This window comes from Camelus ferus, chromosome 15, assembly GCF_009834535.1.
Source record: "Camelus ferus isolate YT-003-E chromosome 15, BCGSAC_Cfer_1.0, whole genome shotgun sequence".
NCBI classification, from domain to species: Eukaryota; Metazoa; Chordata; class Mammalia; order Artiodactyla; family Camelidae; genus Camelus; species Camelus ferus.
The window spans coordinates 19,210,155-19,234,234 of NC_045710.1; the positions used below are offsets into that span (position 1 = coordinate 19,210,155).

The following is a 24,080-nucleotide window of genomic DNA, read 5'->3' on the forward strand; positions in this document are numbered from 1 at the left end:
ATTATGGTCAGGTTCAGGAAAGGACCTGCACAAAACACCATCCTCTGTATGAAAGCATCAAAAAAAAAAAAAAAAAGGCATCATCATAACTCTTTCCAGTTCAAACATGAGCTTTAGGAAGGTGCCAAAAACAGACCAATTAAGTGTTCATAGGAAAAAAAAAGCAGTACTGGTAGAAATATACTGTTGCTACCATTAAAAAATTTAAAAGTGTAAATTTCTGAATGAAGGAGAAAACCAGTTAGAAGAAATATATATGAATTTAAAACAAATTCATAGCTTAAAAATGTCATATTTTAAAGTTGGACAGAAGGAAACACCGATAAATGGTCATAAATGGTCCCCTCAGTCTTCCGGGCCACAAGAGGCCATGTGGTTGGGCGAGTTTGTGCGAGGCAGGAGGCCTGAGCCACCGACTGACTGTATTACCTTTGACAGCTTTTCCCTCTTTGAACCAGCTTCTTCTCTTGCAAAACAGGTTTAATAATACTTGTCAACTCCTTAAATGCCTGGGTTTTGTGCTCTGAGTTATTTCACTGACAGGTGTTATCAGAACAACTTATCAATTGCTTTTAACTTCTTGACAATGACGTGCCTGTTACGGATTCTCAGAGATGATTCATACCAGTGAAAGGAATGACCTGGTGAAACAGGGATGAGAAGTCTTTTGACCAAAAAGGTCACACTGATACTGGCTCCAGCCAAAAGCCAAGGAATATGTTGCTTTTTGGCTTTTGAATTTCATTACTTCTTCTCTGGGCTGCAAGCTTCTGCTACACTGTACACCCCTAGAACAGGGGATTGTACCAGTAGTTACTTCCTGATTAAAATTCATTATTCCTACTGCCTGTATTCTTCAACCGTATCTGTTCTTCTCAGCATTTGTGTATGTCACATTTACAAGGATGAGGGTAATTTCTAAACCAAGCCAGTGACACCTATTTCTACCTCTGTGAAAAGAACTTAGCCTTGAAACTAAAATGTCATTCTGTGGCTCCTCACCCGAAATGTGCATACACATGATTTATTTAAGGAAGTGAAACATGAATTATGCTTTAAATGCTTCTTAACTGATTTTGACTTCTAACTCTTATCTTTTCCCAGCTAACAAGCCTGTGGCTTAAAAGTCATTTTTTTTTTCTGAAGATGTGGCTACTCATGACTTTATAGAATAGATAAACAATACTCTAGCTAGAAGTGGCCAGCCTTTCAGTGTCATATACTTGACCCTTATTTAAATTTTGCTTATATATGAAAAAGTGTGCCAGGCCCTGGGAGAACCAGTAAAGCTGAACATGTTAGTTCTTCTCCCACACATTTCAGTCTTACATGGCCTTACGTCATTCACATCTCTGCTTAAATACTACCTCCTCTGAGAGGCTTTCCCAGACCACTGTACAGGTGAGATGCCACCTTCCTAATTTAATGTTTGTTAAGTATTGACACTAGGTTTTTGGATCAGATCCAGCCTTTTAATTACTCGTAATTATGTTAGTTCTCCATGTCCCAATCCCCTGTGGGGTGACATCGTGAGAGAAACTTTTTAAATAATGATTTTTTTGAGATTTATATAGGACAGCTAATACAGCTGCTGCTTCTCCTCCCCTCTGCGGTGGGATGGAGGGGAGAGGATGGAGAGGGAAAAGGAGGGAGGGAGAGAAGAAAATGACCTATTGACCTTTGCTTTTTAATGTAAACAAATCCTCTTAGGGGAAAAGAGGGGGAGGTGTTTAGGTTTACAACCCTAATGTAAATAAATGCATCCAAAGAAGAAGTCTCTAAATCTCTTCTGAGATCTCTGACTTCTAAGGTTTTGTCATTCAAACATTCTTTAATCCAGGTGCCAGCAACCTTTCTCAGACAGTCCTGATCATGCAGAAACATGAAAACATTCACGGAGCATCACTTCCCGACAATTTTTTTACAGCAATATCACTACCCAACGTTACAATACGCTTCTTATTTCTCTTGCCCTAACTTCTTTTGGATTAATTGCATTCCACTTCTTCACTATTGATGTGTTATTAATTCTACCTCAGTTTTTCTTTTTTTAAAAGTGATTGATCTAGAGTTCATAATAAGCACTTTAACTTAGTTTATTTCCCAACATTACAAAACCACTTTACTTACAAATGTAACTTACTTTACAGTAGTATTCTTCAATTTCCCCTTCCTAACCTTTGTGCTATTAGTGTCACACATTTTACTTCTACATGATATAAACCTTATAAAGCTGTGTTATTATTTTTATTTAAACTGTCAATTGTCTTTTAAAGAAATGAAGGAATGAAAATAAGTCTGTATTTACTCACATATTTACCATTTCTAGGACTTTTCATGCCTTTGGATGGATATGCATATCATCTAGTATCATTCTGGTTCCACCTAAAGAACTTCCTTCAACATTTATTGTAGTGCAAGTTTCTGGTGATAATTTCTCTTGGCTATTGTTTTTATCTTTATTTCCCCATCATTTTGAAGGATACAGAATTTTGTGTTGACAGTTTATTTTTCCAGTGCTTTGTAGATTTCATTCAATTTTTTTCTAGCTTGCATTGTTTCCGGCAAGAAGTCTGCAATCAATCTTTCTTCCCCTATATGTAATGTGTATTTTTGACACTAGATGTTTTTAAGAATTTCAAATTGGTTTGCAGGAATTTGATTACAGTGGACTTTGATATGGTTTACATTATGCTTATCTTCCTTGGGGTTCATTGAAATTCTTTGATCTATGTGTTTATATTTTTCTTAAAATTTGAAAAAATTTCAGTCATTATTACTTCAAATATTTTTGTGCCTCTCTCACTCCTTTTTCCTTAGATGTCATTTACACACATGACAAACTGATTGTCTCACATCACAGAGGCTCTGTGCAATTTGTTCAGTCATTTTTTCCTCTATGTTTCAATTTAGATAATCTCTATTTACTGTCTTCAAGTACATGGATCCTTTCTTCTGTAATGTCTACTCTGTTGTTAAACTCATCAAGTGAGTTTTTCATTTCAGATATTGCATTTTTCACTTCTTAAACTTCTATTTGGTTCTTTTATACATCTTCTATTTTCCTCCACACCATGTTCATGTTCTTTAAACCACTGAGCATATTTATAAGGGCTCTTTTAAAATCCCTTTCTGCTAATTCCATCATCCTTTCATCCTTGTCATTTCTGTGTTGATTTTGATTTACTTCTTTTTCTTGGTTATGGATAACATTTTTTTTTTTGATTCTTTGCATGTCTAATGCATCTTCAGCATTTGATTAAATGCTGAATATTGCAAATGTTACATCACTGAGTGTCTTAATTTTGCTGTATTTTTCCAAAAGGTTAAACTTTGTTTTTTCAGATAGTTAATTTGTGAATCTGTTTAATCCTTTGAAGATTGCTTTTGAAGTCTGTTAGAGTGAGTTTAGAGTGACCTTTACTTCAGGGCAAGTTTACCCTTTCTACTAAATTGTGGTCCTTCTTGGATTGCTACTGAATGCTTCCAGGGGTTCAACAATGTCTCTGGCTGGATAGAACTCAACACCTCCCATTCCTGTATAATTTCTGGGTCATGTTGAGCTTAGAGCTCTCCAGCAGTTACCCAGCTTTGTGGAGTTTCTATGTATGTCCCTTTAGCATTTAGCAACAGATAAAGGAGACTCCTATGCAGATTTCTTGACCTTTCCTTGATTAACTCTTTCCTCTCCAGTACATGTTCCCATAAATTTTAGCCATATTAAGCTATGAACTCAGATTTCTCAACTCACTGTTGTTGCCATGTTTTCCCGGAGTTCCTCCTCTCTGTGCCGTGGTCAGTAATGGGCCTTCAGGACTCACCTTCTCTGTTTCCTTTCTCTTCTGGGAAACACTCCTGCTGTCCAATATCAGAAACAGTTGCTTCATATGTTTTGTCCCATTTTCTAGTTGTTTATGGTGGGAAGGTATGTCTTGTACTAGTTATTTTAATATGGTCAGAAGTAAATGTTTTTGAATGAATGGTCTATACCTTAAAAGACACTTAGATAGGTGGGATGACAGATGCCCATGTACACAACAAATTATACCATGAAGTGAGAGCAGGGAAAAGTGCTGTGTATGACTGTAGCCCAAGTAGAATGGTTATTAAACAAATATGGTCAGGGGGAGGGTATAGCTCAGTGGTAGAGTGCATGCTTAGCATGCATGAGGTCCTGGGTTCAATCCCCAGTACCTCCATTAAAAAATTAAAAAAAAAGAACCCTAATTCCCTCCCCTCCCAAATATGGTCAGAATAATAGGGACAAGAAGGGTTCACATCCTTCTTCATTCTTCCAGTGTGGGATGTAGGACTGAGTACAGAAGGCACCAGGAGAGGTATATGGGTCAAAATATTAAAAATACATTTAAGAATTAAAATACCAGCTAACATCCACTAATCTTTTTGAATAATTATATATACCTCTTTACTCCTAGCTGAGAAAAGTCCTGGAGAAAGAATAGGAGCTTGGATAGGGAAGTGTAGAGTGAGCTAATTTTGGACTACAAGTTGCAAGAGAAGACGGGGGAAATACAAATATATGTGTATGGAGGGTTAGTGAGTGGGGATTGACAGCTATAGGATGGCATAAAGGTATGTGGGAAAATCAGGATGCAGAAAAAAGGAGCAGAAAGAGTTGTATGGACTAAAGCATTTATTGAAGTTCCTTGTGAAAACATTTTAATTCATCAAAGAAGACAAGCAAAGTATGAATAGTGACAAATAACTATAAAACCAATATTTTATTTTCTATTTTGCCAATTAATTATAGTAAATTTTAAATTTCAAAATGGCTTCTGTCATCACATTGTAATTATCTCTAAGCCTTTGCTTCCTGCCATCTGCTGGTGTAGGTAAAAGAAATATAAATGGAATTATTTTTATCCTAAGCAAAATATAATTAGATAATTAGAAGGCTAAATCAGCATACAAAAAATAATGTATTCTGGAATCAATTATTAAATTTTAAAATTTATCTGCTAGGTTTGGGTTTTGGTGCTCATGCCTCTTTCACATCCCATCACCCTGTATAATCAAGAACTGGTTATATTGTATTTGAGCTTCACAATACATTTGTAAGATGGGTTAGGGTAGGAATATCATCATCTCTGTTTTAGGAAGAAAGTGAGAATTCAAAAAAGTAATGGCTTATCAATATGTACCTAGCTGTCAGGTGGATGAGCCTAAACTTTCATTCTGGTCTTATGATTCCATTGCTATGGTCTTTAAACCATACTGTGCTACTTTGCTTGATAATCAGCTTTCTCTCAGTTCCTTTTTTTCAAGAAAACTTTTAAGATCTATTAGCAATATAGTATCATTAACTATGGTCACCCTGCTGTACGTTACATCCCCGTGACTTATTTTGTAGCTAGAAGTTTGTTCCTTTTGACCCCCTTTACCCATTTTGCCCATCCCTGAATTCCCCTTCTGGCAACCACCAATCTGTTCTCTGTATCTATTAGCTTAGCTTTTAAATTAAAAAAACTTTTTAAAAAAAGATTACACATATAAGTGAGATCAAATGGTATTTGTCTTTATCTGTCTGACTTATTTCACATAGCGTAATGCCCTCAAGATCCATCTCTGTTGTCGCAAATGGCAAGCTTGTCTTCTTTTCTTATGATGGAATAATATCCTTTGTATATATACACACCATATTTTCTTTATCCATTCATGCATCAATGGACACTTAGGTTGTTCTATATTTAACTTTTTGAGGAATCTCCATTCTGTTTTTCATAGCGGATATACCGATTTACAATCCCACCAACAGTGCACAATTGTTCCCTTTTCTCTCTTACTATTGCTTGTCTTTTTGATAACAGTCATTCTAACAGGTGTGAAGTGATATCTCATTGTGGTTTTGATTTACGTTCCCCTGATGATTAGTGATGCTGAGCATCTTTTCATGAACCTATTGGGCATCTATACGTCTTCTTTGGAAAAATGTCCATTCAGAACTTCAACCCATCTTTAAATTGGGTTTTTTCCTATTGTATAAGTTCTTTATATATTTTACATATATTTTCTCTCAAATTTGACTTTAATATTGGGCAGTCGGTAGCTATGAAAGACAAATATTTGTTTAATATTATTCACATGAGCATAAAAATACATTCTCTACTAAAAACGACTTAGTTCATTCCATTCCTCCACTTCTTTTGACTGTGGCACTAAGTGATGTTATAGGGAAGAATGTCCACTCTTAAAATCTTATTTATATTTCAACTCTCTTTGCATATCCTATTCCCTATCCCTGGAAAATTTCCCCCCTACTTTTTTTCTGAGCAACTCTATACGCATCCTTTAAAAATTCAATTCAGATATTACTTCCTCCAAGAGTCCAAATGTAACAGTGTGGGTTAGTTGCCCTACCTCTACTCCCTAGCAATCCATGCATGTTTCTCTCACAGTCTGTATCACGTTGGCTTCTATATCACTATGGCCTACGACTGCGCCTACACACACCATGTGTCCGATAAACATTTGTTAAAATATAAAATACATTAATAGTGCCAGATACCATTTCTGAGTGCTTATCACAAGATAAATACTGCACTAAGCACCTTATGACCACTAAATCACTTAATCCTTACAATAACCCCATGAAAAGGTTATTATTCTCATCTCCATTTCACAGATAAGGAGAATGAGAATTAGATTAAAAAACATACCCAAGTTCACCCAGTAAAAGACTGCAGAGCCAGGATTCAAACCAAGGTTGGTCTGACTCCAAAACCCATTATATTATACACAAATGTACTTTATGTCCCTTGCACCTATTTATATTTCATGTTTTTATAACTTCTTGTGTAATTTCTGGTAGCTGTGCTTTTGAATAACACTGGGGTTTTGTAAGCTGAACTAAGACGTTAAGATGGAAAGACCAAATGATGGTGCTCCTCTCCCTAGACTCTAGAAGGAATTAAGTTGATGGACAGAATATTCTCAAATTAAAGTTTTTCTTCTTAAATCTTTGGGTACACTACTCTTTGTGTAAACTATAATCTAAAAGAAGAGAGAAGGTAATTCCATGTGAAATATGAATATAGTTAACTTAAGCATAATATCCTATGGTACTCCACAAAAAGTCTCCTGACTTACTTGTGTTCTACAGCCTTAATTGTTTGAGAAACAGTATTCTAAAGGGTAGTTTATTATAAGACAGCATATTTGAAATTAATCCAAATACATCAGAATTCACATTAAATGTGAATGGATTATATTCTCCAGATAAAAAACCAAAAAATATCAGTCATAAAAAATAAATAAAACCAACAAAAGACTAAAATCCAGCTATGTGCTATTGATAAGAGACACACCTCATTCATACAAGTTTTATCATGAGACTGCAGCAATTCAGTCACATTTTCAGGCTCCACTTCTAATTCTAGTTCTCTTGCTGTTTCTATCACATCTGCAGTTACTTCCTCTACTGAATTTTGAACCCAAGTCATCCATGAGGGTTGGAATCAACTTCATCTAAACTTCTGTTAATGCTGATATTTTGACTTCTTCCCATGAATCACAAATGTTCTTAATAACATCTAGAATGGTGAATCCTCTCCAGAAGGTTTTCAATTAACTTTGCCCAGATTCATCAAAGGAACCACTCTCTATGGCAGGTATAGCCTATGAGAGTGCATTTAGTAAATAATAAGATGTAAAAGTTGAAATTACTCCTTGATCCATGGGCTGCAGAATGGCTATTGTGTTAGATGGCATGAAAACAACATTTACCCCCATTGTACATCTCCATCAGACCTCTTGGGTGACCAGGTGCATGTCAATAAGCAGTAATATTCTGAAAGGAATTTTTTTTTTTTTTCAGAGCAGTAGGTCTCAATAGTGAGCTTAAAATATTCAGTTAAACCATGTTGTAAACAGATGTGTTGTCACCCAGGCTTTGTTCCATTTAACGAGTACAGCCAGAGTAGATTTAGCACAAATCTTAAGGACCCTAGAATGGTAAATGAGCACTGGCTTCAATTTTAAGTTGCCGGCTGCATTAACCCCTAACAAGAGAGTCAGCCTGTCCTTTGAAGCCAGGCATTGACTTCTTTTCTCTGGCAATACAAGTCTTAGATGGCATCTTCTAATATAAGGCTGTTTCATCTACATTGAAAATCTGTTGTTAGTGTGGCCACCTTCACTAATGATCTTAGATCTTCTGGATCACTTGCTGCAGCTTCTACATCAGCACCTGCTGCTTCACCTTGCACTTTGATGTTATGGAGATGGCTTCTTTCCTTAAACCTCAGGAACCAGCTTCTGCTAGCTTCAGACATTTCTTCTGCAGCTTCCTCACCTCTCTCAGCCTACACAGAATTGAAGAGAGTTGGGGCCTTGCTCTGGATTAGACTTTGGCTTAAGGGAAGGTTGTGGCTGGTTTGATCTTCTGTCCAGACCACTGAAACTTTCTCCATATCAGCAATAAGGCTGTTTTGCTTTCTTATCATTCCTGTGTTCACTGGAGGAGGAATATTAATTTCCTTCAAGAACTTTTCCTTTGCATTCACAACTTGGTTAACTCTTTGGCGCAAGAAGCCTAGCTTTCAACTTATCTCTGCTTTCCACCTGCCTTCCTCACTAAGGCTAATCATTTCTAGCTTTTGATTTAAACTGAGAGATGTGTGACTCCTTCACTTGAACACTTGGAGGCCACTGTAGGGTTATTAATTAGCCTAATTTCAATATTGTTGTGTCTCAGGGAATAGGGAGGCCTGAGGATAGGGAGAGAAATGGGGGGAACAGCCAGTCAGTGGAACAGTCAGAATACACACAACATTTAGTAAGTTCAACGTCTTAGATGGGTGTGCTCAAAACAATCATAATAGTAACATCAAAGATCGCTGATCACAGGTTACCATAACAAATACAATATTAATGAAAAAGTTTGAAATATTGCAAGAATTACCAAAATATGACAGAGAGATACCAAGTGAGCAAACGCTGTTGGAAAATTGGTGCTGATAGACTTTTTCAATGCAGGGTTGACACAAACCTTCCATTTATGAAAAAAATACTATCTGTGAAGCTTAATAAAATGAGGTATGCCTTACCAAAGATCTGCTTATAATTTTTATCAGGCTAGCTTAAAGGACTTTTGAACAACTGGTTTGAACTGTGTGGGTCCACTTATACCCAGATATTTTCACTAAATATGTACTACAGGGCTACATGATCCGTGGTTGGTGGAATTCACGGATGTGGAACTGTGGATGTGGAGGATAACTGTAAAGTTATTTGTGAATTTTTGATCGTATGGGGTTGGTACCCCAACCCCTGCATTGTTCAAGGGTCAACTGTACTTGTTTGAAAATTTAGATAACTGAAAATTTAGATCTGTATTTCTCACTTGAAAATGAAGACTTGTAATTTAGGAAAAAATCAATATTATTGCTACCACAGTCTATAGATTATAACATTTTAAACCAGTGGTAAAAATCCAGATATAAAATATAATATGTAAAGAACATTTAAAAACTGTTGCACAAATTACTTTCTGCAATATTATGGAAGAATTGCGTTAGAAAATATTGTTGATCACAGAGGAAAAGCTGGTATCTAATATGTGATATATTTGGGAAACAAATCAAGATCAAAACACTCCCAAACAAAACAAAACAAAACAAAACATCCCAAACAAAAGAAACAAAACCTCCAAGTTTAATTTAGAAAACAAGTTAACCATATACAAAGATAATTTACAACTGTCTTCTGCAGAAATATGAGAAATGCCCCCAAGTCAAGCTTGTACTATAAAAACTGTGAAGAAAGTAAAGTAAGGTAGATGGAGATATTTAAAATGTTCATATGAAGATTTTAAGATCATAAAGAAGAAGAAATCTTGTCGTTAAAGATCATACAACAAAAGGGTAACTCATCACTATGTGGAAAATACTAATGTAATTAAAATTGTATCCAATGAGGTGGATTTTGACTCAGTGTAACTATGGAAGAAATACACTGGAATCATCTCAGACCAGTTTTGGGATACTCAGTCCACTGTCAGCACACATTTGTCATGCTTACTATATTCTAGGCTTTGTGCTGAGGTTCTGGGGACATCCAGACCTGGTCCTCACTGAGCTTACAGTCAGGTGTTAACACTGTATGCTCACTGTCAAAATGGAGGAAGATCCAGCCACTTAACAAGGAGGTAACTGTCCTGAGTGGAACTCACATAATTCAAGAACTGATAGCCATTGGATGGTGTCACGTGACACAGCATGTCAGGTGTTAATGCTTTGTATTATCAGAGCTGAGAGACTGTATAACCAGGTATGGTGCTACTTATAAACTGATGTGCTCACTTGTGACAAGCATGGCTCCTCAGAGTCAGGAATAACCCTATCATTCTCTCAAAGGGTGATTTCTTCCAATTACTATAGTGTTGCCACATTCACACTACGTCATAGCTCCTGCTTTTACTGATAAATCACTTGTTCTCCACCCTGGCGGCACATCAGAATCTATGGAGGGAATTTATTTAAAAAATACTGATGCCTGGGCCCCAATGCCGGAAGTCTGGTTTAACAATTCTAGTTGGCAGCCAGTGTTGAAACCTTTCTCTTCCTCACGTCCACAGTGTTTTATGCTGGCTGGAGTTTTAAGACTCAATTTTATGGTTCTGCCTTAAAGAGAGTTCTATAAAAGAACTCTCTTTTATACTAGACTCTGTTATTTTTTCTCTGAATACTCTCATTTAAAAATCTTAAGGTGTAGCCAACAGAAAAATGGACAAAGGACACATGGATGGGCAATCATGAAAGAAGAAATACAAACAACCAACAAACACCTGAGTAAAAACTCAGTCTCACTAGTATCAAAACAGGAGATAACACTGTTCACCTTTCAAACTGGCAATGTGTTAGTTTTCTAGGAAATAGGCGTTTCTCACATTGCTAGTGGGAGTGTGTTTCACAGCACTTTTTATGAAGGCAAATTGGCAATACATTACAAACATTTAAAAAATGTTATTTCTGTTGATCTAGTAATTCTACCTCTAGGAATTTCCCTAAGGAAAGACACAAGTCCAAAAGATGAGTGTTCAAAGAAGTTCATCATAGCAAAGGGAATCAACTTAAAGGTATAAATTTAGGACAGTGAATCAATAAATTTGGTGTCTCCAAGTAACAGAGTGGTGACAGCAATGTTGTGTTGAGTTTGGGGCAGTGGAGAAGGTGTAAGGTTTACTGAGCTCCTCTTCTGCAAAGACATCCACCCCTCTGCCAAACATACACTTAGACACAACACGTATGCATGCACATGGGGACACATAATTGCCTAAGAGGACATAAAAGAGGGATTACTAGCAGGAGCTAAAAATAGGAGACAAAAAACTCACAAAATAAACTGGAATAGGAAAAGGAGGCTTAAATGGCTAAGATAAAGGGTAGGCAGTTTAAAAAGAAATGTAAGATACAAAATGGAAAAGTGGTACTACTGCTATGCAGACTAATATGGTGGCTCCTCAAAAAATGAAAGAAAATTACCATATGATCCAGCAATTTGACTTCTGGATATATATCCAATAGAACTGAAAACAAGGACTTGAACAGATATTTGTATACTTATGTTTTACAGCAGTATTATTCACAATAGCCAAAAGATGGAAGCAACCCAATGTCCATCGATGGATGAATGGATAAGCAAAATGTGGTCTATACACACAGTGGAATATTATTCAGCCTTTAAAAGGAAGGACATTCTGACACATGCTGCAATATTGGTAAACCTTGAAGATATTATGCTAAGTGAAATAAGCTAGTCACAAAAGGACAAATACTACATGATTCCACTTACAAGTAGCAGCTAGAGATGTCAAATTCATAGAGGAAAAAGTAGAATGGTGGTTGCAAGGGCCTGAGGGGAGGGAGGAGAGGGAGTTCATGTTTAAATGGGTAGAGAGTTTCTGTTTGGGAAGATGAAAAAAGTTCTGGAGATGGATGGTGATGATGGTTGTATAATACTGTGAACGTACTTAATGCCACTGACCTGAACACTTAAAATGGTTAAAACAATAAATTTTATGTTGAGTATATTTTACTATGATAAAAAAATCTAAAAAAAAAATTCTGCATGACAATATTAAGTCCACTGATGCAGATAGCTGCATTTGGTCCCCTCTACCCCAAGGAAACTGCTCCCTAGTAGCACTTTTAAACATCTTATCTCTTGCAAATATATGTCAAACTTCTGAAATGCTACTCTAATCTTCACAATAATATGTTAGTATTTGAGAATCAAGAGATACAAGTTTTAATCCTGGCTCCAACAATAACAGGTATTTGCTGGGGCAAATCACTTAACTCTTCCCAGCCCTGTTTCCAATAATTAAAATGAACAGGGCACAAAACAGAAATGAACCCAGGTTCTTTCCTACTCTAGTTTCGCGGTATTTAAGTTCTCCCACCACACCTTGGCTACATTATAAATATCTTTGTTACATGGGTGGTTGAGTTTGCGTAGTTTCTGTTTTTTAAAGCATATTCGTATGTTTAACATCTTCTTACTTTCACTATCTTCAAGAAATAGTTGTGAACTTCCTGAGTTAAATGTCATTAACTTCTCTATTACAGTTATAAAAGCATATCAATATTTTTTTTCAATCTCAAAACCAAATTTAGGATCCCTCCCATCCACCGAGAGGATTTGATTGCCTTTTAATTATTTGATAACATTTATTTTGATTTTTAAGGAATATAATCTTTTCCTCTTGCTAAAAAGCATGAAGCATAGAATTCTTTTGTTCCATAAAATGGTTCTTTCCAAGAACTTTGCTTTCCAGGTCTTGTCAAGTTGAGAAAGCTGTCAGCGGCAGGGTTTTGATCATTAAGGCCCAGAGAGCAGATGTTGATTAATGCCCTTTTTAATTAACAGATGTTTTCTGCTCTTTTACTCTTTAAATATTTCTTTGACATTTTCCCTCTTATTTTAAAAAAATTTTTTAAATTGTAATTTCTTTTCCATTTTCTAATGGGGGTACTGGAGATGGAACCCAGGACCTCATGCATGCTAAGCGCATGCTCTACCACTGAGCTCTACCCTCCCCCTTCCCTCTTCTTTGTCCCCATCACTACTGTCCTGGTTCAGGCCCTCATGAACTCGTGTGAAGAGTCTTACCTTTCAAATGGGTCTCCTTGTCTTCAAGGAGAATGCTTCTGATACATTCAAAATATTGCCTTCTTTTAAATCTGCCTTTGTGAAATACAAATCTGACCATGTCATTCCTGTACTTTGAGCCCTCCACTGGCTCCCAGGGCCTATGGAATAAAACCTAAGCACCTTAGCATGGCTGATGAGGCCTTTCATCAGGACCTCACATCTGATGCTCAGTGTACACTATGCAGACCCAGCGGCTGCTGGCCCCAGGACACCCATGCACATCCATGACTTTGCTCCTGCATGATATCCCAACTGGCCAGTAAGAACTCCTTTCCCTTTTTTGCTGGATTAGCACCTGCTAATTTTCAAGACTTGGCTCAGGAGGCAACTTATTCAGAAACTTTCCCCTGTGCTCCCACAGAACCTGCAGGAACTTACCACACTGTACTACAGTGATCTGTCTTCGTGTCTGCCTTCTTCCTTGGACTATAAGTTCCTCAAATGCAATGACCATGTTATATTATTTGCAATACCCTTGGCAGTTAGCACAGTCTCAGTATTTCAATATTATATACAAGTTATCAAAATACTGGAGCAACATTCATCACAAAGCCCACCTCACCTTGCTCTCCCTAGAATGCAGGCAGCAGGGCATGAAGAGCTAGCAAAGGAATAGACTGCTAACAGCACTGCTTAGTAATACCAAATAACAGGTGCTCTTTCTTTGTCATATGTAATTTACTTACTAACATATATTTTCTTTGAAGGGACCCAAATCAGAAAATTTCCCACAAATGATTTCTTTTGAATTGAGGGAATTCAGTTGACAGAAACATGTTTAATGAAATATTAATTTAAAAATTGATTGGTAACCGATAAGCAAGTTTCAAGGCTCATTTAAGGAGTAGAAAGAATAATGAAGGATGCTATTATATTCCTCTAATTTTGGGAATGCATGATACTTCTTAGATCAACACTCCTTTGGCTTTTACTTTCCTGAAAATGTGACTACCAAAGAGATGTTTCTGTTCTAAATATGATAGGTCAAGAGGCTTCTGGTGGAAGGCAGGTTAGAGGGTACTGCAATATGTCAAACACATATAATCTTTTCTAGGTACAGCTATAAAATTTTGGACTTTTTTTCAAGAAGTAATCTAGGTCCAATGTTTCATCCACTTTGGATCCAAAAGCTTCTAAATTTACTTATGCCACCATCCAATTAAAATCTTTTGAGAATTAAGCAATCATTTCCTGACTTGCCAAGGATTAAATTTAGATGCTTGGTTGAACATGAGCCTTATCTCTCCAGCCATCACTTTTAATTGGAGCATATAAAAGGATAACATAGGGTTTTAGTTGACATCATAGTCTATTGCCATGGAAATGTAAACATGGGTTTGTATCAAGCTTGTCTCAAAGCAAATTTTAGGGGTACAGAGAAACTGGGAGACAGATAAATTATGCAAAACGTATCCTCTCAATGTGGAGTGCCCTAAGAGCCCAGACCTCAGTGATCTCATCCTGCCTCATGGCTTTAAATACTATCTATACAATGATGACTCTCAAATTTATATCTCCAGCTAGATCTCTCCTCTGAACTCCGAACTCATATATCTGTCTTCTTGACTGTGTCAGCTGGATGTCTAACAGGCATCTCAAATCTCACACGTCCACTGTGAACTCCTGATACTGCCCTCTCCCTACCCAACTTGCTCTGTCACAATCTTCTCCATCTCAGCAAATGCCAATTTCCCCTTCCACTTGCAGAGGTCATAGAACTTGGGGTAATCCTTGACCTAGCTCATACTCCTCAGTAAATCCTGTCTGCTTTACCTTCAAAATATAATCAGAAGATGCTCACTTCTCCCTACTTGCACTGTTTTCAAGCTATCATCATTTCTTGCCTGGATTATTCTAATGAACTCTGAACTTGCCTCACTTCCGCCCTTATGGGTCATACCATGTCACTTGTATGCTCAAACCCTCCAATGGCTTTTCATCTCATCCAAGGTATGACCCAATGTCCTTTAAATAATCAGTTGCTCTCCCTCCGCCCTTATTTTCTTCTTCAGCCATATTGGACTCGTTGTTCATGTCATAAGAGGTCCACTTCTGCCTCAGGGCCTTTGCACATGCTCTTCCTCAGGTTATCTGCATGGCTTGCTTCCTTTTGTCCTTTAGGTCTTTACGCAAATCATTTTCTCAGTGAGGCTTTCTGTGGCCAATGATTTAAAAGTACTACTTCCATCTCCCTTTCATGCTTTATTTTCCTCCTTAGCATTTATTGAACAGACTGTGTATTTTACTTATTTCTAGTGATACTGCCTGTCTCTTCCACTAGAATGTGGGCTCCATAAGGCAGGGATTTTGGGCTATTTTTCATTGCTGTGTCCTCTGTACCTAGGGAAGTGCCTGGTATGTAGTATAAAATCAGTAAATATTCATTGAATGAATAATTTAAAAACTAGTGATACATGTCATAAGAAATTAAGATTAGTGAAAGCATGATTAACCAAGGTCTATAAGCCTAATGTCTAAAAAAAAAATCATCTGTTATTGGGTTTTCATGAGAATCTGTCTTTGGAGGAAATTTGACTTAATTTTCCACAAGAACAGGCTTGATTTATCTTTGCAGCATGGAACTTCAGAGATGATTGCTCAAGAAGGAAGAGAATAGTGGTAAATACAAGTGGGTATTAAATAATTGTTCATTGTTTGCCATGTTGGATGAGCTAATGATTATTAAAAAATTATTAGTACATAGAGCTTACTATTCATACTGGATTGAAATAAGAAATGGTAAAAAAAAGGCTGCTCATTGAATTAGCAGTGTCTGGCACACAGTAAGGTAATATATAAAGTGAGTTGGACTTGGATGCCATCCAAGAGGGCTTAGCTACTGAAGTAGTTTTATTTCTAAAGTGATTCTACAGTGTAGGTATGGGTGTCCAGGCTGGTTACAGTTAAACTTAGTATCTTCATTACTGTTCCTTACTTTATATCCATCTTTCGACCTGAAAAATTTATAAACCCTTAGTTGTTGTTCCTTATCAGCTTACAAAGCTTAAATTTAATGAATGCAGATGACAAACACTTAAATGAACTGTAGATGAAAAAGGCAATATATATGAGCCAGAGTTAGAGGTACAATGACATAATGGAAAGATAAAGGTTGGGAAACCTGGGTTCCCACTAACTGGCTGTGTGATTTGTGGTGAGTCATTTGACCTCTCTTTAATTATCTCATCTACAAAGTGTGGAGGATGGATGGATAGGCTTCAGTGATCCCCCAAGCTCTAAGTATTATAAGATTTTTTGACTTTAAGCTTAATCACTGTGGTAGGCAGAATTATGCACCCACCCCCTGCCCCAACCCGGCCTCAAGGATGTCCACTTCCTAATCCCCAGAACCTGTGACTATGTTATGTTATATGGCGACAGGGAATTAAAGTGGCTAATAAGCTACCTTAAAATAAGATTATTTTGAATTATCCATTTGGGGGTCAAAAATAACAAGGGTTCTTAGAACATGGAAGAGGGAGGCAGAAGAGTGAGCATCAGAGTGATGCCATATGAGAAAGACTTCACCGACCATTGCCGACCTTGAACATGGAGGAAGGGGCTATGAGCCAGAATGTGGGCAGCCTGTAGAAGCTAGAAAAGGCAAGAAAACAGATTTTCCCTAGAGCCTCCAGAAAAGAGTGCATTCCTAGACACACCTTGACCTTAGTCCAGTGAGACCTGTGTCAGACTTCTGACCTCCAGAATTGTAAATTAAATTAAATTTGTATTGTTTAAGCCATTAAGTTTGTGGTAATTTGTTACAGGAGCCCCAGGAAACTACTGTAATCGTGGTATGTACCACAACTCGCAAAGCTGGACCCAAGTTTTTCAGGGATGCAGGATTTTAAATAAAAATCCTATACTCAGGTATTTAATAAAGATCTTCAGAGGCAGAAGTAATCAGAAACCATGAAACTGTTTGTAGGAAAGTCATGAGAAAGAGTCTATAAGGGAATAAAATTTTTACTAGCGATTCATGTGAAGACTAGAAACTTGGATATCTTATAAAGGAAAGAAAATGGCAAAATTAGAGAAATAAAAAAGGTTATTCATAATGTAAGAGTTTCTTCTCTGGACTTCACCATACTCATCTATAAACTGAAGGGCTGGGAAAAAAAATCTCAATTCCTCTAGCTCTGAAATAAAATTCTAAATCCTGACAGATGCTTTGGGACCCTGCCCTCCCCCAAATTTCAAGAGTATTCATTTTAGAAAGTAGTATCATTATTTTTAACGTGTGATGGTCAAACCTCACAGAAAGCTCTTAGTTTAATAAGAAGGTGGCTCTGAATTCTAACCCTGACATTCTTATTTAGGTAGGGTGCATGGGAAAATTGTTTTGTTTTCTTTCTCTTCTGCCACTTCACCTATAAAAGTATGGTAAAATTTTAGCTGGATGGATTTTCTAAGGAATGAATTATTTTAGATGTCTGAACTTATGTAACTAAACTTTAAATATATTTGATGGAACTATTTCTAAAGTGAAACACATGCCCTATTTTTATATAAAATTTAATGATTACCATATTCCCTTTTCTTGAAGAGTCATCACTAGTAACATCTACTGAGTTACTCTAGTGAGCTGTCAGACAGTGATGCTTTAGACAGCAGTCAGCAAACTACGGCCTGCAGGCTGTTTTTGTAAGGCATATAAGATCAAAATAGTTTTTTATGTTTTATACTTTTTTACATGTTAAAAGAAAATAATATGTTAACAAGTTTCTTCTCTATAGCACTGTGAACTACATTCAGTATCTTGTAGTAACCTATAATGAAAAAGAATATGAAGACGAATATACGAATATAGCTATGTATATGTATGACTGAAACATTGTGCTGTACACCAGAAATTGACACATTGTAAACTAATACTTCAAAAATAAAAAACAAAAAAACAAAACAAAAACAAGAATATGTGACCTAGAGCATATGTGGCTTAAAATAATTACTATCTGGCCCTTTGCGAAAAGGTTTGCTGACTCTGGCTCTAGAGAAAGGTGTGGAGGCCTCTTTACCAAATGTGCAAAACTAGACTGAACTTTATGCTCTTTCACTAAAGGAAGTACATCTGTTTTGGCACAAGGTAGCTCAAATATTTGTGGAAAAATAAAGGCTCTTGGAATTTAAAATTCTTTTGTTGCTACACTGTCCTTACTTTCAGGGTTTTAGTAGTCACTATACCTCCCTCTAGCAGCTTCTCCACCTTTCTAATCTCAGTCTGGATATTTGATAACCTAGCTTATAAACATTTTAAGCAATGTAAGATTAAGTTGGCTATGTGAAGGCCCTAAAATTATTTTCTAAGTAAAACACAGGTGGTTTAGTGCATGGACTTGGTGACTTATTTTGCTTGTCCCAAGGATTTTTTATTTATTTCTAGGTTCTTGGTTATCCTTCGGAAAAGCAAGGTTGAGGACAGATGAGGTCTTATTGTAGTATTTCTGATCATTTTTAATTTTTATAATGTAAAAATAGCATTATATCTAAAAAGCCACTCACCAAAACATTGAACTGAAGCAACCTGAATGGTAGGATTTTCTTTTACAAGAAATAAATATTACTTTTGCAATAAAAAAGCCATTTTCATTAAAAAAAGATAAATTGGAAAGATCTCTCCAACCAGTTTCACTAACCTAACTCTATTTTCATCTAGCATATTTTGTTTCATTACTTGATTACTTTTTTATGGTTGTAAATATTGTTTAAAAGTTTTTATTTTGACTCATAGTTGGTTTGCCATAGGCAACCTATGGTTACTCTAATACTGAAAAATAAGCTTTAAATATAAAATGCAGAAATGCCAACAATCAGTATGGTGAAAGGTGACTGATCGCATTTTTGACCTCTGTTCCACTCCTTTTATACACGTTCAGACAAATAATACCCAACCTGGATAATGTTATGGCTCAAAACACTTTACTTCATTTAGTCTTCTCATTCTCGGAGGTAAAATGACTTGGCCAAAGTCACTAGGCTAGTTAGGGGAGAGAGAGTCTCAGTAGCCTGGTACAGAAAACAGGAACAGTTCTTTGGAAGCGCTTCTAGTGACACTAGGGCTTTCACTACACCCTAGCCTTTATGTTCCCTCACCTGACACTTACCTTTACAAACTCAAATCCTGCCTCTTATACCCCATTAAGGCACATTAGGGCTGAGGAAACCTGTGGCTCACACGGAAAACAAACACTCTCCATCCCCAAAGCCCCGTGCATGGCAGTGAGAGGAGAGAACACTATCCGTCCCTCCCGAGAGCCGCTGACTGCGTCCTGGCCCCGGACTAACCTGACCAGGTCGGTCATGCAGGAGCCCACCACCACCACTGCCGCCACGTCCTCCTGCTTCTGCTTCCCGGGTTCCCCAGACGCGGCCATTGCTCAAAGTCCGCGCTCTCCAACCCGGAGGCTGCCCTTTAACCTTTGCCCGACCCCGTAACCAGAGACGCCGCTCCCACGCTCCCTAACGACGTGGGCCTTCGGACGCCTATGCGGGGCGCCCACCTGAATGCCCGAATAACCCCGCCCCACAACTGCCGCCCGTTCTTCCAGGAATTGTCTCCCTGCACAGCCTTCCGTTACAGAGCCCTCCTGAACGTTCCAGACTCCGCGCTGCGCGGCGCGCACGAGGCAGACGCCAAGGCAGGAACTTTCAGGCACTGCCCGGACGCCTTTCCGAGCGCCCGGCCTGGCGCGGCCGGGGACGCGCACGCCGCCCGGCTCCCGGGCCGCAGAAGGGGCGGGGCGGGGCGGGACGTCCGGGGGCGCGCACGCAGCCGCCCGCGGTGCGCGCGCAGGTTGGTGCGTCGGTCGGGGGCGCGCTCGGGTAACCTGTCCCCTACGTAGTCGCCGGTTACCGATCGGACTAAGTTCCAGGTACCTGGACTGGGGCTGGTGCGGGGAGGTTGGATCCCCAGTCGCACAGGTGGCGCTGAGGACTGGTTTAAATATGCCCAGGGCTTGCCTCCTCTTCCTATAGAGGAGGCCCCTGTTCCAGAGATGCCCTGCTCATCCCCATCACGAGCCACCTCAGGAACGAGCCACCAAGGCCAGAGGCCGCTCCCTCCAAGCCTAGCCCGCCCCCTGGTCCCTGATTAAGCTCAGACTCCTTCCTCCTTCCCGCGTGATGAGGGGATGATAAATTTGGGAGAAGGAAGCGTGTTCCCTTTTAGATACCCCCTTTTAGAGCGGGGTGGTCATTCTTTGGGTTTGAGCTGATTTGTTTTTCACGAATGTTGCCCCTTGGAGAAATTGCTTCCCCAGTGTAACTTCCCTCGTGCGCTGTATGACGTCGATGTGACGCAGCAGGACGCCACCCCTTTCCGTTCCATGACGTAAGCAGGGCACATGTTTCCGTGTTTGTCATCTCATCTTAATTACAAGAAACTAGATGATGCTTTAGACGTCTTTGTATTCCCCAGGCCGCCCGTCAGAGGACCTCATGTGACCCTGTTTTGAGGCAGCAGACCCTTGAAAAAATTGTATTTCTACATTTTCCTTCTGTCATACGCCAAAATCAGGAAATAGAAATTGCACAAGTAGCATTAAAGTTAGTCTGGCCACCATAGATTTTTATCTGTCAGGGATCTATTATTGTGCTTCGATGTGTAAACGCTACTACTAGGGTTGATCCATGTCCTTGGCTTAAGAGAACCCCACGAAAGAACCATCATTTCTGGCTATTCGGTGACTTCTGATTTGGGAATCAGTTTTTTTTTTTTTACTCTTAGAGAAGTCACAACAGCTACGGTTGAAACATTTTAATACTGCATGAAATCTTGCACTGTCAAAAGATAGTATTATGGCACTTCTGGAAACAAAGACAAATTCATTACTTCAGGTGTCATTCTAAGGTCATGACAGTTGCTGAATTGGATGCGGTATTGTCACCTTAAGTATAGTTTGATTTCTGGAGCTGGTTTTTTCCCTTTAGCGTTTGCCTAGTAAATCATTCAGGCCAGCTTCAGCAGTCGGCCAGCAATAGTCTAATTTGATTCTAGTTTTTAAGCAATCATTAATTTAAATTCATGACTTTTTGTCTGTTCAAATTTTACTAGATGTATGCTTTAAAACAAATTCACTTTGCTGGTTTTCTCTTTGGCAAATGAAGTTATAAATGTTTATTTGAGAGGATGATGTGTATAGTGGACTCTTAGGGACATCTGGATTTGAATTCTGATCCTTCTGCTTGCTAGATTTGTGACTTTGAACAAGTTACCTAGTCTTGCTAAGCTTTAGTTTTATCTGTGAACTGGGAACAGTAATATTAACCAGAGAACAGGGTAGCTGTGGGGAAGTAAATGAAATTACAGATAGAGATGGGTAACATGGTGCCTGATAATCAGTAGATTTTTCAGAATGTGTTGGTTCTGTTCCTCTTTTTCATAGAAATGTGAGGTAAAACAGTAATAGGTATTGTGGGAAAATACATGGAAGAATAATTTTGTAATGTAGATAAGGTCCTTTTGCTTTTTTCCAGCATGAGTATTTCTGTTTTGCATATGATCTAGATAAGCATCCTTTCAAGAGCTGTGACATCAATGGGTAGAAATAAAAATGGAAATGTTGCAGAGTAGGAAAAAAATAGGCTTCAAAATGCTAACATGGGCTAGTATACTATTCAAAGACAAATTATAAATTCCCCACATCATCTGTAAGGTGGGAATTCTAATACATGCCTTATCATCCAGGGTTGTGAAGATCAACTGAACTAGTGTGTATGGAAGCTTTTTATAAATGATAAAGTGTTATAAAATGTACATGATTTTTATGACTGATGACACAGTGCATGAGATGTTTATTCTTATTTTGTGATAGCAGATGATCTCCCTCCACCATTCCAATATGTTAAGTGGTTGGAAGAGGAGCTTGTTTTATATTTGCAGAAAGGATGATTTGAGTACTAAAATATAAAGCTTATACTGTTTCAGTGGTACTTCTGGGTGTCATCACTATATAGAGTCATGATGTTGTTATTTTTTTGAAAGATCACTGCAGCCCTTCCCTTTATTACTATTCTGAAATGATTAAACCAGGTACTAGTTTTCAACATTTAGCAGGAGCTGTAAATCCTCATATGGCATAATATATGAAAACTAGAATTAGAACATCGTTGACTTGTAATTGTAACTTGAAGGAAATTAATTTGCTTTTGATGTGGGATTATCCTTCAGAATGAAGAAGAAAATGATCATTTAAATTGACTTATTCACCTCTGAAAGTGGAGGCTTTCATTTAGAAATCTATTAAGAGGAATTCATGTACTCCCTCCTCCAGCCCCATGGGTTTCCAAATAATTTAGATATCATTTATAGGTTTTACTTTTATGTTTTCAAGTCTCAGAACTTCTTAGTGCCTTAAAGTCAAAAACTGTTAGATCCGTGTTGGTTTGTGTTGCTTAATAGCTGAATAGGTATGTGTTTTCATGATTTAATTATTAAGTAGACTTTTGCTACATCTATTCCTCAGATATAGTGTCTTCTTTTTTTTTGTTTTGGAGGGCATAATATCTTCTCTCCATAAGTAAATATTTCTTTAGCTTTGTGTCTCCTTATTCATTTATTTATTAAAAGATGTTTATTGGGTGCTTAGTCTATGCCAGGTACTTTTATTGAAAACTAGGGATTCAAGACAGTCCTGCAGGGGAGAGGTCACTAAGCAGGTAGTTATAATACACTGTGGAGGGACAGTAATTAAGAGAGGTGTATCAGGAGTAAATAATTTTTAGTAAGTAACAATTGCAGGTAGGTTATTCCTGTTCCAGAATTTTACATAGTTTTATCAAACAAGTTTTTACTCCTTGTGAGAACACAGAGGGGAGGAATTCCTAACCTAGTGGTGTGTGTGTTTTGTGTGTTAGGGGGATAGGATTGTCAGTAAAAGTTTCTTGAGGCTTCAACTAAAGTAGAACCTGCCAGTTGTAAGACAGAGTGGGATAGCTTTTAAGTAGAATATGGCAGTGTAGGAACTGGCTTTGGAAAGGGGGAAGAGATTGGATTTCAGGGGTTGCTGCTTTTCCTGAAAAGTCTATGTCCTGAGTAGGTGAGCAGGAGGGAGATAGGTTCTTCTGGATGGCCATTAGAAGATGCTGCTACAAGACAGGAAATGAGTTATCACGCAAGAGACACTTCTGTGTGCTGTGCTGGTTTCCAGGAAGCTTGTTATATCTTGTTCCTTTGGATATTCTGATCATCATTCTTTCCTTCTCCTTTCAGCGGTGATTTGCAAGTCAAGTTAAAATGTCCCCAGAAGTGGCCTTGAACCGAATTTCTCCAATGCTCTCCCCGTTCATATCTAGCGTGGTCCGCAATGGAAAAGTGGGACTGGATGCTACAAACTGCTTGAGGATAACTGACTTGAAATCTGGGTATGTACCAGAACCCATCCAACCTTTACCTGATGATTAACCTTTCTCACCAGACTCTTAAAAATTGAATACCACAGAAATTCAAGTCATGATCTTATCGCTTGATTCAGTTGGTTTTGTCCAGTTTTTGACATTTATGTTTCTAGGTGTTTTATTTGTGCTTTATGAACAGAATGTTAATTTTTTTTAAGCATATCTCTTTGTTACTAGAATGCTGTGTGGCTTTTAGCAAGTGTATTTTTCATCATTGACTTGTTTTCTTGCTGTTTCTTCTGTAATCCAGTATGCACTGTAAGAGTTAGGATTTGAGATTCTGAATCTGATGTCATTTGATAAGCCTTCCTAATAGGAAAAGTACAATAGCTACCCCAAGTGAGTCATTTTTCACAATAGGGTTGAAATAGTAAGATCTCAGGCCTCGAAATGTTGCATTAAAAAGCCCAACTTTTCAGTAAGCCAGAAAGAGAAAGAAAAATACTATATGATGATATCACTCATGTGGAAACTAAAAAAAAAAAGACACGAATGAACGTATCTACAAAGCA

General features: G+C 37.9%; 2 protein-coding genes and 1 non-coding gene across 13 annotated transcripts in view; 2 read left to right on the forward strand and 1 right to left on the reverse strand.

Annotated features, from left to right (window-relative positions):
• Positions 1-19,641, reverse strand: part of RBKS (ribokinase) — an 81,954-nt gene extending 62,313 nt beyond the window's left edge. For 3 of the 6 annotated variants that reach the window (XR_001366716.2, XR_004326193.1, XM_032497268.1), the window contains exon 1: positions 19,459-19,640. Coding sequence is in view for 4 of the 6 variants with exons in the window: in XM_032497268.1 (XP_032353159.1) it covers positions 19,459-19,547 (89 nt within the window). In the remaining 2 variants the exon portion in view is untranslated. Of the gene's footprint in view, positions 1-19,458 lie in introns of all 6 variants that reach the window. The other 3 variants (XM_032497266.1, XM_032497267.1, XM_006189745.3) reach the window with 2 other exon arrangements.
• Positions 1-24,080, forward strand: part of BABAM2 (BRISC and BRCA1 A complex member 2) — a 444,883-nt gene that overhangs the window by 69,654 nt on the left and 351,149 nt on the right. For 3 of the 6 annotated variants that reach the window (XM_032497262.1, XM_032497261.1, XM_032497260.1), the window contains exon 2: positions 23,384-23,535. In XM_032497262.1, coding sequence (XP_032353153.1) covers positions 23,408-23,535 — 128 coding nt within the window. In that variant the 5' untranslated portion in view covers positions 23,384-23,407. Of the gene's footprint in view, positions 1-19,902; positions 20,046-20,096; positions 20,504-23,383; positions 23,536-24,080 lie in introns of those variants that run through there. The other 3 variants (XM_032497258.1, XM_032497263.1, XM_032497259.1) reach the window with 3 other exon arrangements.
• On the forward strand, positions 4,128-4,199 carry TRNAA-AGC. The gene has a single exon. It is a non-coding gene; the product is annotated as a tRNA-Ala (tRNA).